The 18,189-nt window shown below is 37.8% G+C and overlaps 1 protein-coding gene across 1 annotated transcript; it reads right to left on the bottom strand.

The window, feature by feature from the left end:
- Positions 1–1,224: 1,224 nt before the first annotated feature.
- LOC108458944 (uncharacterized) lies at positions 1,225–3,391 on the bottom strand. Its single transcript, XM_017758332.1, has 3 exons — positions 3,371–3,391; positions 2,717–2,769; positions 1,225–1,912 (listed from the first exon to the last, which is right to left on the bottom strand). Exons 1-3 carry the CDS (start codon positions 3,389–3,391, stop codon positions 1,225–1,227), a joined length of 762 nt encoding a protein of 253 aa, XP_017613821.1.
- Positions 3,392–18,189: the final 14,798 nt, after the last annotated feature.

The raw sequence follows: 18,189 nt of genomic DNA, 5'->3' as shown, positions 1-18,189 counted from the left end.
GTCCAATACAACCTCTATCTTTTGAGGATCAACTCGAATCCCCTCATCAGAAACCACATGACCAAGAAATGTCACCTCACGACCACAACTCGCACTTGCTAAACTTAGCATAGAGCTGCTTCTCCCTCAAAATCTGCAGAACAACCCTAAGGTGCTCGTCATGCTCGTCCTCAGTCCTCGAGTAAACTAGTATATCATCGATGAATACCACTACAAACCGATCCAGGTAGGGCTGGAACACTCGGTTCATCAGATCTATTAAAGTTGTCGGTGCATTAGTCAATTGAAATAGCATCACTAAGAACTCGTAGTGACCATAACGAGTCCTAAATTTTGTCTTATACACATCAGCCTCCTTAATCCTTAATCCATAACGACCCTCTTCGTCTCATAGTCCAGACTTACTCAGTGCTTCACCAGCCAATCCATCCCCAATATTACGTCCAACTCCCCAAACAGAAGCTCCAACAAGTCAACCAGAAATACCGTCCCTTGAACCTCTAAAAGAATATCCTTATATAGTTTACTAACTTTAACCAATTGCCCCAGTGGACTCAGTACAATCACCTCACTAGTAGTGCTCTCAGTCGACAACCCCAGATTTTTAGAAACAGAACAAGCAATATAGGAGTGAGTGGATCCTATATCTATCAATACAGTGTTGGTACATCAAACATAAAGAACGTGCCCATAATGATGTCTAGAGCATCTCTATCCTCACAACGATGTGCAGCATAAATAAGAGCAGGCTGCCTCGCTTTAGTCTATCCAGCACCTCTGCCAGGAGCTCTCTGACCACGGTCCATACTATTACCACCCTTAGCCTAACCACGGCCACTCAACGGCTGCTGTGTTACTCTCTATCGCTGTGCAGTCCAAGTACCCTGAGCTTGCATCTGATCAACCCTCAACGAACACTCTCTAATACGGTGGTCCAATAATCCACATCTTAGACACGCCTCAATCCTCCTCCAACACTCGCCCTGATAGCGTCTACCACAATTGACACATGGCTGTAGTCCAGTAGCAGTAACAGAGGGCCCAACTCTAGCCGGCCATTAGGTCTAGCCTTTTTCTTAGGCCTCAGTATAGAAATTGAGGGCTCCGAATCCCTCTTGTTCTTACCTCTCTCATGCTCTCTGTTTTGGCGCTCAGCGCGCTTGACTTCCTCAGTGATCTTCGCATTCTCGACCAGTACAACAAACTCTCCAGTACAACAAACTCTTACTCCCTCTGTGGAGCAATCAAAACCCTCAAGTTATCCTTCAACCTATCTTCAAATCGGACATACCTCTCACACTCGTCTGCCACGATGCCTCGAGCATAGCGACTCAATCTCAGGAATTCGACCATATACTCGGCCATAGAGCGGTCTCCTTGAGTGAGGTTCAAAAACTCACATCTCCTAGCATCAACATAACTGGCTCCCACATATTTACCTTGAAACGCAATCTTAAAGAACTCCCAGGTCAAACATTCGGGTCGAATGCCCTCCTTAATAGTCAGCCACCACTGATAAGCCTCATCACGTAACAACAAGACTGTACCCTTTAGTTTCTGCTCAGGGGTGCAATCTAAGTCATCCATAATCCGTTCCATAGCCTTGATCCAGTACTCGACCACATTAGGGGCGACTCCAGTGATACCCTTAAAGAGCTCAGCTCCATTGGACTGGAGTCGTTCCGTAACCGACCCTTGGCCCCCAGAGCTAGTATTAGGTCTAGCAACCCTCTCCAATATGTTTAGCATAGCCTGAGATAATGCATCATCCCCAGCTATGTGACCTTGAGACCCAATCTCCGTAGCAGGTGACACTAGCGTCTCACTCGTATCCAGATTTGGCATACTGCCCAGGGAAAAGGACTCAGCTTGAGCCCCTCTATGGCCTCTACCTCGGCCTCCGGTACCTCGTCTGCAGATACCTCATGTGTTCATTATCTAGTTGCAGTTATCTGTATTATGAATTTTATGAATTAGTTATAATTTCAATATTTATTAACAGATGTATTATGTAAACAGTTTCAGTAATTCAGAGTCATTTCCGCAAACCGCAATCTCTATTAATTTTGTTACAGTTTCAGTTTACTACAGTTTCAGTATACACTTTCTAGAGTGTTTTCGCAGTATACTACTTACAGTAGTTTTAGAATATCAAAACATTTTCAACTTAAGCAAAAAATCAATTTCAGAATATTTATAGGATCGGCGCTGGGGGCTCGTTGTACCACAATCCTAGTTATATAATTTCAAATCAGTTAAAAACCAATTTTTAAAAACCAAAATTTAAAACTCATAATCCACAGTCGAGTTTTGCAACTTGGCTTTGATACCACTAAATGTAACACCCTAAACTCAGCCTAGACGTTATGGCCAGATCGGGAGATGGCACATGATAGCGTGTTGAAACTAAGTTGTTACGATAAAATCATTTTCATTCGTTTACTCTTGTTAACTCCAAATTCATTGTGGAAGCTTAAGAAATCCATTAATTTATGGAAACCCAGTTAATTAGGTAAATCCGTTCGTTGTAGGAAAACCCCTTTTTGTTTTAGAGAAAATCGTTTGTTCGTTGAGTTTTGCAGTTTAAAAACCCAAAAATAGTTTAAAATCCAACATAAAGTCAAACACTCCGAAAGTCCAGCTTACATCAAAGATTAACCCAGAAATAATTAAGAACTAAAACTACTGAGGCTGAAGTTAAAACAATTTAAAATACGCATGGCCACCGTCGAGTCCTCCACTGCACTGATCTGTCAAGTCTGGGAATACCTGTGCACATTAAACAAAAAGGGTGAGTTTAGGTAAACTCAGTGTGTAATCCCACAGAAATCAAACAACAGTATATATTCATACACAGTCTAGGCCTAAGCCCTTTTCAGTATCAGTGGCAGTTGGGCCTTAGCCCATTATAGTATCAGTATCGGTATCAGTTACGCACTAGGGCCGTAGCTCATCACAGTAATAGTCATGCACGTAGTAATAAATAACAAAATCCTACCCAACCAGCCTCTACACACCATCTCCGTCCAACCCTACACTCTATGTGGGAATTAAATCAACCCACCCATCCCTACACTCCAGGTAGTACCGAATGCGGCACAAAACAATATATTGTAGCTAAGCTACCAGATAACAGGCTTAAAAGCCTTTCAGTACACTTCCTCCATATATCATCATCCCAACCCAATGCAATGCATACATACAATATATCATGCTATCATGCAACCATCAGTCATGCGTATACATATATTTATCAGTATTCAGTAATCATGCATTATTGTTCATGCATCACATAAATTCAGATCATACATTTAGAGGTTTGGATAATGCTTACCGACCCTACAGTGGGTTCATAGTCAGCTTAGGAGACCTGTGCAACCTTAGAAGTCATTTTGATAAAATGGGCTCACATGCCTATATGTCCTGCCTGTATGGGCCCATACGCCCGTGTGGACCACATGGCCTGGCCCAGAATCCCTCACGCCAGTGTGGACTACCTGTGTCTGCTCACATACCGGTGTGGCCCACACGGCCCAAATCAGTTCAGCTCGTGTGTCGCACACAGCCTGCCTGGCTATCACACAGCCATGTTATGCGCGCATGGCTTGGCCTTGTCGAACACACGCCTGTGTTAGCGCACACTGCCTACCACACGGGTGGCCACGCATCGGTGTGGCATCGACAGTGAGGTTTTCGATTTTCACCGAAACCTTATTTTTTATGCAATTGAGTACACACCTGGTTCGTTTTCGATGTTGAAACTCTACCTAAGCCCAGAAACCTATTAAAAAACATTCAAAACTGATTTACCAGTCTATTTTACAAAGTTTCGACAATCTTTAATGATATTAACTAGACTTACCGCAAAAAAAGACCTTTCATAAACACCGTTAAATCGAGAACCACGAAATTCACTGATCTAAACTCCTCCTACACCATTAATCCACAGATAAAAATGTTCTACTCATTCATCAAGAGATTCATAATAGAAAAGAAGAGGGTAACTTACCAACAACACCCTTAAGATGCAAAGACGACGTGATAAACAAAACAGGAAAAGAAAACTGAGATGGGTAAAATCACAAGGAAGAAATCATAGGGAAGGGGGAAAATCCTGGCAGGACACAAATAGAAAAGAAATGAAGAAGAAAACTGGCAGAGACTTTCGACAAGAGAAAAGAAAATAATTGGATAACTCTCAAATCCCCTATTTTGCTCCCACTAGACTACATTCATCTCAACCACTTCAGTATTTTGGCAAAACCAAACTCTTTCATTTTGAACAGAGCAAAATAAACTCCCTTGCTCGCGTAGGGATTCGAACACAGAATCTTTAATGTAACAACTCGATTTTGGGGCTAGTCAGAATAGTGATTTCAAAACCACTAAACCGAGGTCGAGGAAATTATTTTAGATATCATTTTATGTGTTGTGGCATGATTAGATAAGTACATGAAAATTTTGGTGAACTAATTTTAGCGATTTCTTACTTAATTGTGAAAAAGAACTAAATTGCATAAAGTGCAAAAGTCCTATTTTGTTTGATAAGGGTGCCAATTAGCTAAAGAACCTAATTTGGGGGCTTTAAAGACCAATTAGACCCACTGATTCTTAGGATGGCCGGCCATAGGGGGCAAGTTGAGAGGAAAGACAAAATTAGGTGGTGTTTGGTAACCAAATTTGACTAGCTTGAATAAAATAAACAACAAAAGGTTTCATTTTTTCACTCTTTCTTCTTCCACCAAAAAATTGGCCATTAGAGGGGTGTTTGAAGCTTGAAAATTTCAAAAACTTTAAGCCTTCACAAGTAAGTGATTTTCATGACTTTTCTTGATTATTTTTACATTTTTGGACCTCTTGAAGCGAGAGCTTTTAGATGAGGGGACTATTTTGAAAAATGGTTGAAGGTCTAGGGTTTTGCCAAGAGAGAATTTATGTTGTTTTCTAAATTTTTATGGAAGAAAATGATCATTTGGTGAGTAATAAACAACTTTTGTGAATGGATTTCTCATGAAAACCCTAATAAGGACTATTTTGCATGAGTTGTAAAATAGATGATAAATGTGTGAAATAGTGGAAATTTTGGATTACTATAAGAGTAAAAAGGGTTTTGCTAGGCTTATAATATGAAGAAATTCAATAAAAATCAATTTTTGAGCATAGGGGTAAAATGGTCATTTTGTCTAATTATGAACTTTCAGGCATTTAAATTGATATGTTGATGAAATAAATGAATTTTTTTAATTTAGATAAAGAGAAACGTAATTCGGGTCTTGATCGGTGTAAGAACAAAGTTTACGAGGATTAAGCTAGTCTTCATCATTTGGTATCGAGGTAAGTACATATGTAAATAATGTGTTATTGAAGCTTACTTTGGTATATTTTAATAATATACATGTGTAATTAGCTTATTGTTCTTACGTATCTAAATTCTAATTGTTGCCATGAATGTATGAATGACATGTTATGCGAGCAAATTACAATGTTGCGATGCTATTCGATTTGATATGAAGTCCCGTTGAACCTTAGACATAGCATAGGATACAATGGGGCATGTTATGAAAATTATGTGGTCTGAACTCATGAGTTGAGTCTGAGTTCATGAGATAAATGCTATAGGTAACGTGGGTCCGGGTATTGACTTTGTGTATAGACCCGTGAGTGGCTCAAGGAGCAAATGTTACATGATAGCTATGGGGTCCGGGTCCTGACTTAATAAAAAGGCCCGTGAATATCTCAAATGTGAGCATTTCATAGCACAAGGTGCCCTTGATTTCTTATATGGCATTTAGACGCAAATCCCTCGTGTATCTATATGTATTTTGAGAGTTCAACGGGTAACTCGAAGATTTAGTTGGTGAATACTTTGATGAGGCATGTATACCTGAGTAAAGAACGAGGTGTATTAAGTATACATGAATGAAAGGAAGAGTAAGATAGAGGCGTTAAGTGATTTATATCTTATTAAGCATGACAAGCTATCGTTGGGTGATATGATTTTCTTATAACTACACTTTAATTGCATATATGTACTTACTAAGCTCTCACGCTTACCCTCCTTTCTTTTCTTTCCTTTTAGTGCCGACAAGCTAGCATCAGGGATCCAGTGACATTACAAGCCTCGATCACGCTATCACTCAAGACCTTGGTATAGTTAGTTTTGTCGTTTGTTTTCTGGCATGTATTTGTTTAGTGTTTTGTTAGTTAGCCATAATGTGTTGGCTCATATTATGAATATGATACTCATTTTGTATAAGGCCATAGATGATGGTCAATATTCATTTTGATTTATAAATAGAAGGTGATGTTTTCATAGATGAATAAATTGCATAAATGAAATGTTGTCCATTGTGGTTATTTTGGCTATATGATCTGCCCTTATATTAGTATAGGGTGATTATTGTACAGGTTACATAAGTAAGGGTGACGAAAAGGCTTTGTAAATAGCCTTATTTTGTCCACACGGGTAGGCACACGGGCGTGTGTCTAGGCCGTGTGTGACACACGGTCCACCATAAGGGCATGTGATATGGTCATATGTCCCTTGCACGTAAGAATTGTAAGTCAGTATACATGGTAGTAAACACATGGGCTGAGACACGGCTGTGTGTCTCAGCCATGTAAAGGGCACGGCCTAGCACACGGACGTGTGTCTTGGCCGTGTAGCCCTTAAGGATTGCTATCGTCAAAAATAGAATGTCCAGGTTTTTGCACATGGGCTAGGACACGGGCGTGTCATGACCGTGTGAAGGACATGGGCCAAAGACAAGGGCGTGTTCCAGGCTATGTGAAAACTCTTGTAAGTGTACATTTAGAATTAATTCCACACGGGTATAAGACACGGGCGTGTCCCTGTATTGCTTAGGTCGTTTGAGCCACATGGGCCAATAGCACAACCATGTTGAAATTTCACACGGGCATGTTGCCCTTCTCACATGGGCGTGTACCCCTGTGTTAAGAGTTATTTTCAGAGTTCTTTAAAGAACTCAGATTTTTTTCTGACTAGGTTCCAATGGATGTTTTGGGCTTAGTAGGCTCTTATTAAGGAGCTTAGAAATAAAATTGAAAAAAAAATTTAATTTGACCATGTTTTGGTGTTATGAAAATGTCTATATGCATAAGTTTAAGTTAGTTAGTGCCTCATATTCTGACCCGACGTGGGGTACAGGTGTGGGGTGTTACATTTAATGGTATCAGAGCTACAGTTTAGTTGGTTCTCGGAATAACGTAGCATGTGTATGAGTCTAGCTATACATGCCATAAATAAGTTATGATAGTGTGACGACTCCTGACCTTTTTAAATTGTGTTTTCATATAGAAATGGATTCCGATCAAACTATGGTAGACGACGTAAAAAGTAATACGCCGACTCCCACCGAAGGGGCGGTGCCATCCGATAGTCGACCTCCTACAATTAGTCAGGTAGGAGGAAAAGGGGCTCGAGAGGCCTTTCTCCACATGATGAATGAGTGGTACACGGAGTTCGTTCGAGTGAACCCGAATGCTCAATGCCCTCCACCCCCACCTATCCCTCAACCTATCCCCATAGTACCCAAAGGTATGGACCTTGAGAGGTGGAATAGACCTCCAGTGGATAAGATCTGGAAGCGTGGAGCCGAGGAGTTCCGTGCTAATAAAGATGATGACCCTGAAAGGGTAGAATTCGGGCTTGAGAATACCATCAGGGTATTCGATGAATTATCTTGCACTTTCGAAGAATGCTTGAAGTGTGCCATATCTTTGTTGAGGGACTTGGCATACTATTGGCGGAAGACGTTAGTCTCAATGGTGCCTCATGAAAGGGTCACATGGGAATTTTTCCAAGAGGAATTCCGGAAGAAATACATCAGTGAAAAATTCATGGATAAAAAATGTAAGGAATTTCTCGACTTGAAACAAAGCCGTATGACGGTTGCTGAATATGAAAGAGAGTTCGTCCGACTTAGTAAGTATGCTCGGGAGTGTGTGCGCTCCGATGCTAAGATGTGTCAAAGGTTTGAAGACGGACTTAATAAAGACATTAGACTGTCAGTGGGCGTCCTTGAGTTGAAAGAGTGTGTAGTACTTGTTGATCCAGCCTGTAAAACTGAGGAATTAATAAAGGAAAAGAAGAAAATTGAAGCTGAAACTACAGATGCAAGGAAGAGGCATGCGAGCAAGTCATTTCCATCTCAGTTTAAGAAATCCATAGATGTCTACTCTCGTTCCCACGCACTTGCTGGACATTCATACCGAGACCGTAAGAAGCAAGATTCAAATTTTAAGTCTCGGGCTACATCAGTGGCTAGTGTGGGCAATGTTAGATCTTCCAAAGTCGAGTGCCAACATTGTGGTAGAAATCACTTCGACAAGTGTAGAATGAATGATGGATCTTGTTTTCGGTGTGGTTCTCAAGACCACTTTATCAAGGATTGCCCTGAGATGAATGATAAAGAAAAATTTCAAAGTACAAGGCCAAGCGGCACCAATTCTAAAGGAAGGCCTCAGAAGAATGTTGGAGTTGGGGTTGGCAGCAAGAATGTAACAAGAGATACCAGCATAAGGTCCGAAGCTAGGGCTCCGGCTATGACCTACGCCATACTGGTACATGAAGATGCATCCTCTCCTGATGTGATCACTGGTCATTCTCTCTCTATGATAATACTCTTATTGTTTTGATTGAACCTGGTTCTACTCATTCGTATGTGTGCATGAAGTTGGTGTCTAGCATGAAGATGCCTATTGAGTCTACGGAATTTATGATTAAAGTGTCAAACCCATTAGGCAGACATGTGATTGTCGATAAAGTATGTAAGAAATGTCTTTTAGTAGTTAAAAGTCATTGTTTTCTGGCCGATTTGATGCTGTTACCATTTGATGAGTTTGATTTCATATTGGGTATAGATTGGTTGACATTCCATGATGCTATAGTAAATTGTAGATAAAAGGCTATTAAATTAAAATGTGAAAATGGTGAAACCCTTTGGGTTGAGTCAGGTGAGCTAGGGAACTTGCCTATGGTGATATCCTCCATGTCTGCCCAAAAATATTTGAGGAAACGCTGTGAAGCTTATTTGGCTTTTGTAATGAATACTAAGGAATCAGAGTTAAAGGTTGAGTCAGTACCAGTTGTAAGTGAATATGTGGACGTATTCCTTGAAGAATTGTCTGGGTAGAGAGGTTGAGTTTGGTATAGAGTTAATGCCAGGGACCACGCCTATTTCAATTGCTCTATATCGAATAGCCCCGACTGAGCTGAAAGAACTAAAGTCACAGTTGCAAGAATTGATCGACAAGGGTTTCGTGAAACCAAGCTTTTCACCGTGGGGTGCTCCGGTGTTATTTGTGAAAAAGAAAGATGGATCTATGAGGTTGTGCATAGATTTTTGATAGTTAAATAAGAGGACGATCAAGAACAAATACCCGTTACCGCAAATTGACGACTTGTTTGACAAACTAAAGGGAGCAACATGGTTTTCTAAGATAGACTTGAGATCTAGCTACTATCAACTATGAGTTAAAGAAGCAGATGTGCCTAAAACTGTTTTTAGGACGCGGTATGGCCACTATGAGTTTCTTTTCATGCCTTTTAGCTTAACAAATGCTCCCGCCGTGTTTATGGATTTAATGAATAGAGTATTTCAGCCATATCTAGATAAGTTTGTAGTTTTATTCATCGATGACATCCTGATATACTCTAAAGACTAGGTAGAACATGCCGAACACTTGAGAACCATTTTGCAGACTCTGAGGGACAATCAGTTGTATGCTAAATCTAGTAAAAGTGAGTTTTGGCTTAGAGAAGTCGGCTTTTTGGGCCATATTATTTCAAGTGATGGTATTAGGGTTGATGCTAGCAAAGTTTCTACTATTGTTGAATGGAAACCACCAACGAATGTGACTGAAGTAAGGAACTTTTTAGGGTTTGCCAGTTATTACAGGTGATTTGTAAAGGACTTCTCTATGATTGCAACTCCCATGACAAGGTTGCTTCAAAAATGAGTTAAATTTGAATGGTCGGATAAGTGTCAACAGAGTTTCAAAAAGTTAAAGATGTTGTTGACTGAGGCTCCCGTACTAGTACAACTCGAATTAGGAAAAGAGTTCGTGATTTATAGCGATGCTTCTTTGAATGGGTTAGGATGTGTACTTATGATAGAGGGCAAAGTTGTGGCTTATGCCTCGAGACAATTGAAACCTCATGAGAAGAACTATCTGACACACGACCTAGAGTTGGCAGCCGTAGTATTTGCTCTAAAGAACTGGCGACATTATTTGTTTGGAGAGATATGTCATGTATACTCCGATCATAAAAGTCTTAATTACTTGATGACCTAAAAGGATTTAAATCTGAGGCAACGTAGATGGTTGGAACTATTAAAAGATTATGAGTTGATTATAGATTACGATCTGGGAAAAGAGAACATGGTCGCCGATGCATTAAGTAGAAAATCATTGTTTGCTTTGAGAGCAATGAATACCCGATTGACCTTGTCAGGGGATAGTTCGGTTCTAAAGCTAGATTGACACTTCTTCAAGAAATTTTTGAGGCTTAGAACAGTGATAACAAATCACTATCCAAGAAAACCCTGTGCGAATCAGATGTTGAATCAGATTTTCGGATCGGTTTCGACGGTTGCTTGAGATTCCAGGATAGGATTTGTGTTTCTAAGGACACTGAATTGATTCGGAAGATATTATATGAAGCACATAATGGTTGTTTATCAGTACACCCCAAGAGTACAAAAATGTATAATGATTTGAAGAAAATGTATTTGTGGCCGAGAATGAAAAGAGACATTTCAGAGTTCGTCTCCAAGTGTCTTGTGTGCCAGCAAGTAAAGGCTAAACAGTAAGTACCTTCGAGTTTACTTTAGCCTATCACGGTCCCCGAGTGGAAACGGGATCAGATTACTATGGATTTCATAACAGGTTTGCCATTAACTTTGAAGAAAAAGGATGTTGTTTGGGTTATTGTGGATAGGCTAACAAAGTCGGCGCATTCTATACCAGTGCGTACCAACTACTCCCTTGAGAGATTGCTTGACTTGTACGTTTCTGAAATTGTGAAACTACACGAGGTGCCCTTGTCAATTATTTCAGATAGGGACCTGAGATTTACCTTGAGGTTTTGGAAAAAGTTACAAGAGACATTGGGAACAAAGTTGAGTTTCAGCACGGCATTTCACCCGCAAACCGACGGTCAATCAGAAAGAGTGATTCAGACTTTAGAAGATATGTTGCGGAGTTGTGTTCTCGAATTTCAAGGTATTTGGGAAAGGTACTTACCATTGGTTGAATTTTCCTACAATAATATCTATCAGTCGAGTTTGAAGATGGCGCCTTATGAGGCTTTATATGGGCGAAAGTGTCGAACACCCTTATATTGGTTTGAGCTCAGAGAGAGTCAGATTCACGGGGTAGATCTAGTCAAGGATACTGAAGAGAAAGATAAAGTGATTTGTGACTGTTTGAAGGTCACCTCGGATAGGCAGAAATCCTATGCAGATTTGAAAAGAAGAGAGATTGAGTTTCAAGTCAGTGATAAGGTATTTCTAAAAGTATCTCCATGGAGGAAAGTTCTTAGATTCAGTAAGAAGGGTAAACTAAGTCGGTGTTTTATCCGGCCTTATGAAGTAGTTGAGGGAATTGGGCCAATAGCCTATGGGTTAGCCTTAACATCGAAATTGGAAAAGATCCATGACGTATTCCATGTGTCTATGTTACGCCGATACCGCTCTGACCCTTCACATGTGATTTCCCTGATTGAAGTAGAGATTAGATCGGATATGTCTTATGGTGAGGAACCTGTTAAAATCCTAGCCCAAGAGGTTAAGCAACTGAGAAATAAGAGTGTTTCCCTTGTGAAAGTATTATGGCAGAGACATGGGGTTGAAGAGGCCACATGGGAGCCCGAAGAAATCATGAAAAGCCAATACCCAAACTTTTTTATCGGCAAGAGTTTCGGGGACAAAAATCCCTAAAATGGGGAAGAATTGTAACAGCCTGATTTTGGGGCTAGTCAAAATAGTGATTTTAGAACCACTAGACTAAGGTCGAGGAAATAATTTTAAATATCATTTTATGTATTGTGGCATGATTAGATAAGTACATGAAAATCTTGGTGAATTAATTTTAGCGATTTCTTGTTTAATTGTGAAAAAGGAATAAATCGCATAAAGTGAAAAAGTCCTATTTTCTTTGATAAGGGTGTCAATTAGCTAAAGAACCTAATTTGGGGGCCTTAAAGAGCAATTAGACCCCCTAATTCTTGGGCTGGCCGGCCATAGGGGACAAATTGATGGGAAAGTCAAAACTAGGTAGTGTTTGGTCACCAATTTTGACTAGCTTGAATAAAATAAACAACAAAAGGTTTCATTTTTTTCACTCTTTCTTCTTGCACCGAAAAATTGGCAATTATAGGGGTTGTTGAAGCTTGAAAATTTTAGCAACTTTAAGCCTTCACAAGTACGTGACTTTCATGACTTTTCTTGATGATTTTTACATTTTTTTACCCTTTGAAGCAAGAGCTTTTAAATGAGGGGACTATTTTGAAAAATGGTTGAAGGTCTAGGGTTTTACCATAAGAGCATTTAGGCTGTTTTCTGAATTTTTATGGAAGACTATGATCCTGTGTGTAATAAACAACTTTTTTGAATGGATTTCTCATGAAAACCCTAATAAGGACTATTTTGCATGAGTTATAAAATAGATGATAAATGTGTGAAATAGTGGAAATTTTGGATTACTATAAGAGTAAAAAAGGTTCTTCTAGGTTTATAATATGAAGAAATTCAATAAAAATCAATTTTTGAGCATAGGGGTAAAATGGTCATTTTGCCTAATTATAAACTTTTGGGCGTTTAAATTGATATGCTGATGAAATAAATGAATTTTTTTTAATTTAGATCAAGAGAAATGTGATTCTGGTCTTGATCGGGGTAAGAACAAAGTTTACGAGGATTAAGCTAGTGTTCATCATTTGGTATCGAGGTAAGTACATATGTAAATAATGTGTTATTGAAGCTTACTTTGGTATATTTTAATAATATACATGTGTAATTAGCTTATTGTTCTTATGTATCTAAATTCTAATTGTTTCCATGAATGTATGAATGACATGTTATGCGAGTAAATTACAATGTGAGCAAAAGTGATGCTATTCGATTTGATATGAAGTGCTGTTGAACCTTAGACAAGCAGAGGATACAAAAGGGCATGTTATGAAAATTATGTGGTCTGAACTCATGAGTTGAGTCTGAATTCATGAGATAAATGCTATAGCTAACGTGGGTCCAGGTATTGACTTTGTATACAGACCTGTGAGTGGCTCAAGGAGCAACCGTTACATAATAGCTATGGGGTCCAGGTCTTGACTTGATAAAAAGGCCCGTGAATATCTCAAATGTGAGAATTTCATAGCACGAGGTGGCCCTGATTTCTTATATCGCATTTAGATGCAAATTCCTCACGTATCCATATGTATTTTGAGAGTTCAACGGGTAACCCGAAGATTTAGTTGGTGAATACTTTGATGAGGTATGTATTCCGAACTCAAGGTTAGGACCTTAGTAAAGAACGAGGTGTATTAAGTATACATGAATGAAAGGAAGAGTAAGATAGAGGCGTTAAGTGGTTTATATCCTATTAGGCATGACAAGCTACCTTTGGGTGAATATGATTTTCTTATAATTACACTTTAATTGCATATATGTACTTACTAAGCTCCTACGCTTATCCTCCTTTCTTTTCTTTCCTTTTAGTGCCGGCAAGCTAGCATCCAGGATCTAGTGTCATCAAAAGCTTCAATTACACTATCACTCAAGACCTTGGTACAGCCAGTTTCATCGTTTTGTTTTCTGGCATGTATAAGGACTCAAGTCTTTCTTTAGTGTTTTGTTAGTTAGCCATAATGTGTTGGCTCATATGATGAATATGATACTCATTTTGTATAAGACCATGGTGATGGTCAATACTCCTTTTGATTTATAAATAGAAGGTGATGTTTTCATAGATGAGTAAATTGCGTAAATGAAATGTTGTCCATTGTGGTTATTTTGGCTATGTGGTGTGCCTTTATGTTAGTATAGGTTGATTATTGTGCAGGTTACATAAGTAATGGTGATGAAAAGGCTTGGTAAATAGCCTTATTTTGTCCACATGGGCATGTGTCTAGGCCGTGTGTAACACACGGTCCACCACATGGGCGTGTGATATGGCCGTGTGTCCCCTGCACGTAAGAATTGTAAGTCAGTATACATGGTAGTAAACACACAGGCAGAGACACGGCCGTGTGTCTCAGCCGTGTGAAGGGCACGGTCTAGCACACAAGGGTGTATCTTGGCGGTGTGGCCCTTAAGGATTACTAATGTCAGAAACAGAATGTCCAAGTTTTTGTACACGGGCGTGTCATGGTCGTGTGAAGGACACGGGCCAGAGACACGGGCATGTTCTAGGCCGTGTGAAAACTCCTATAGGTGTGCATTTAGAATTAATTCTACACAGGTATAGGACACGGGCGTGTCCCTGTATTGGTTAGGCCGTGTGAGCCACACGGGCCAATAGCACGACCATGTTGAAATGTCACACGGGCATGTTACCCCTCCCACACGAGCGTGTACCCCTGTGTTAAAAGTTATTTTCAGAGTTCTTTAAGGAACTCAGATTTTTTTTTTCCGAATGGGTTCCAATGGATGTTTTGGGCTTAGTAGGCTCTTACTAAAGAGCTTATAAATAAAATTGAAAAAGTTTTAATTTTACCATGTTTTGGTGTTATGAAAATGTCTATATGCATAAGTTTAAGTTAGTTAATGCCTCATATTCCGACCCGGTGTGGGGCACGGGTATGGGCTGTTACATTCAACCATTTAACACTCTACTTAACCACCAGACCAGTAGGCCCATTCTAATGTGTTTTTAGAAACAATTACTTAAAAGCCTACTAACCAAAGATAAAGCTCTGATTTAGAGGAAAACAAAATTTTCCAAAGACTTGGCTTGAACTTGGGACCTCTCACACACACCCAAAACACATAACCACCAAAGTAGACACTCAATTATGTCAAAATTCACAAAAGCCGAAATTTAAAAAATTGGAACGTTACACAGAGTGTAATCTAACCCATAAGGCTTCAAGTTTTTTTAATATTAATAAATTAAAATTTATAAATTTAAACTTCTTTTTGTTTTTTACTTTGATATAGGTTTTCTTTTTAAATTTCCCATAATAGATTCTTAGAAAAATTATTTTTTAAAATGCATTTTTTAAGCACTTCAACATTTAGTAAAAGTCTTCTTATCTTTAAATTGCATCGGAATCAAAGATGGGACAATAAAAGAGAATATAGTTACTAGTCTGACTTAAGACCTCAACACCAAGTATGTTGAGTTCCATTTTATATATATAATATTGCATATGTCGATTTTAGCTTAATATTTTTTACTTATTTTTGTAAATATTTAGAATCTCTAACACTTGTAGGTATCGAGTTTCATTTTATATTTTGACTCCCATTAGCGTCAACTTTAACTTAATAATTTTAACCTTTTTTATGAATCTCAACTCTGATTGGTGTCGAGTTTAATATAACATTTTAACTATTTTTCTTATTTGTTTCTTTTCTTTTCTTTTATTTTTTATTATATATATAAATATAGAATAGAAAACATTAACTATAAGCTCTCTAATTGTTTTCTTCAATAAAAGACTCAAAACTTGAGAAAATTTTTGAGAGCTTAACTATATTTATAGATGAAAGCATTGTTGTATAGTGCTTGTTTAAATAAAAAGTTAATATAAAATATTTGTTTATATATATAACTAAATATTTATATTTTTAGATTACAAGAATCTAAAAATTTATTTTATGAAAAAATATTTGGAACACTAGCAATGGAGTTTTTAGACTCCACAAATAGAGTTAGGGGTTGAATGTAACAGCCCAATTTAGACCCTAATCGGAACGGTGGTTTCGGGACCACGAATCCTAGTCAGAAAAATATTTAAAATTTATTTTCTGTGTTTATTTTGAGTGAATTTATATCTGTGAAATTTTCGTGGTTTAATTTTGTCGTTTGAGTGTCCTATTAAATAAAAGGACTTAATCTCGTAAAATGAAAATTAGGTGGTTGTTTCTAAAAGGGGGCTGACTTGTACTTGGCTTTTTAAATGGAAGCCTTTATGTTGAAATTTTCCCATTACTAAGTAAAGTGGACAGTAGTGGCCATAGTATAATGGTTTTATAATTTGATAAATAAGGATAAAAATGTAAAACATGTAATTAAAATAAGTTAGTATATATGTTATATTATATGATAACAAAAAAATAATCTTTTATTTCTTCATCATCTTGCCGAATATAAACAAAAGAAAAATAAAGAACAAGAGCTAGGGTTCGGCATATATTCAAGATCAATCAAGATCAAAAACCAAAGAAATCAGATTTGGATCGGGAAAAAACGAAAGTTGTCGACTAGCAGCCCTGTCTCGTTTCATAACGTCCGAGGTAAGTCCATAAGCAAATAGATGTGTTTATTATAGTTAAATGCTAAAAATACATGCTAGTAGCTAAAATATGAATTTATATATGCTTTTCCCGAACGTGAATAAGTTTGGTAATCATGTTCAAGCATTCGTTTGACCGAGTTACAACGTCTGAAAGCCCCGTATGAACCTTAGGAATAGTTATGATACATATGTCATGACATAGGATTCCGATATATGTGTGCGAGTAAGACCATGGCGTCGATATGTGATTCCAATATGTGTTTACGAGTAAGACCCTATCTGGGACAGTGGTACCGATATGTGACTACATTTAAGACCACGTCTGGGACGTTGGCATTGTACAACTTGTGTGTTTATCCGAGTGTCCTATCTAATTTCGAATGGTTCATCGAGCAAGGGTAAGTCGTGATCAAATGTGTAAATGAGCTAAAAGGCCAGGTATGGTTTAGCTTGTTAGCTATTGGTAATAAGGTATGTGTGAGACTTGAAAGTAGAAAAGTTTTATGTGATGCAAAGGATAAATATATATGAATTAAGCAAGTATATTCGGTTTGAACAAATGGTATGAATATTATGGAATTAATTTTGGATATGTATATATATGTGATCATATATGTGTTCGGCCATACAAGTAGTATATGTACATGATATTATAGCTGGATTCTTGAGCTTATGTGAATAAGTAAATATGTGTTTGATTATATAATGATATTTCAACTTAGAAAGTTGATTGACATTCGGTTAATATGATTGTGGAAGCATTCGGCCATGGTAGAGTATTTCATGAAAATGTAATTATTTGTTTCACTTGTAAGTTCGAATTTAAGTTTGGCAATGTTAATATAATTCGGTTTAACTTAAAATGAATCGAATTTATCTTGGAATTGTTTATTTGCTTTTGACTTACTAAGCTATGTTGCTTAGTTTGTGTATTCATGTTACTTTGTTTTATAGATTTTGGATTCAAGTTACAAGCTTGGGGATCATCAGCAAAGCTTATCACACTATCTAAAGCTTCAGTGTTTAAATATTTGAATTTGACTTATGGCATTATAGGCTGGATCACATTTTGAAAATGCCGAAAGTTGGTTATGTACATAAGCCATGCGAAAATGGCTAAATTATTATATTAGTGTTCAGTTATGATAGGTAAGGCCTATATTTATCTTGATTACTAAGTTGCGTGCCTTGAATACAAGATATATATGATGAGCACTATATGTTTTGAAATGGCTTGCGTATTATGTTAAATTTGGTCATGTAAATTCTCAGTCAAATGTTTAATGAGCTTGTCTATTGATAATTGATTATGGAAGTTTGGATGCATACGTGATTTTTAAGTAGCAAGATTCAACTATGAAAGAGTATTGGCATAATGTATATTTGGTATGCTTATTAGCTTGTGATGGAAAATATAAAATGCGGCATTGTTCCAATGATGGGTGATTATGTTCTAGCTTGGTTAGTTCGATTATTAAGTGATAAATAATGTATGTGGTTTATGATTAATCTAGTCGACTATATGATATGTGTTTGACGCTTTAATGTTAAGTATGGCCTTGGCTTTTGGGTAAAAGTGCACCTTGCATGCATATATGAGGATTAAGTTATATATATATATATATATATATATATATATATATATATATATGTTTAGTTTTATATTGACTCTATATCAAGGCGTAATCATAATATGTAAGATT

Source organism: Gossypium arboreum, chromosome 4, assembly GCF_025698485.1.
Source record: "Gossypium arboreum isolate Shixiya-1 chromosome 4, ASM2569848v2, whole genome shotgun sequence".
NCBI lineage: Eukaryota > Viridiplantae > Streptophyta > Magnoliopsida > Malvales > Malvaceae > Gossypium > Gossypium arboreum.
This window is presented reverse-complemented; position numbering and strand designations above follow the sequence as displayed.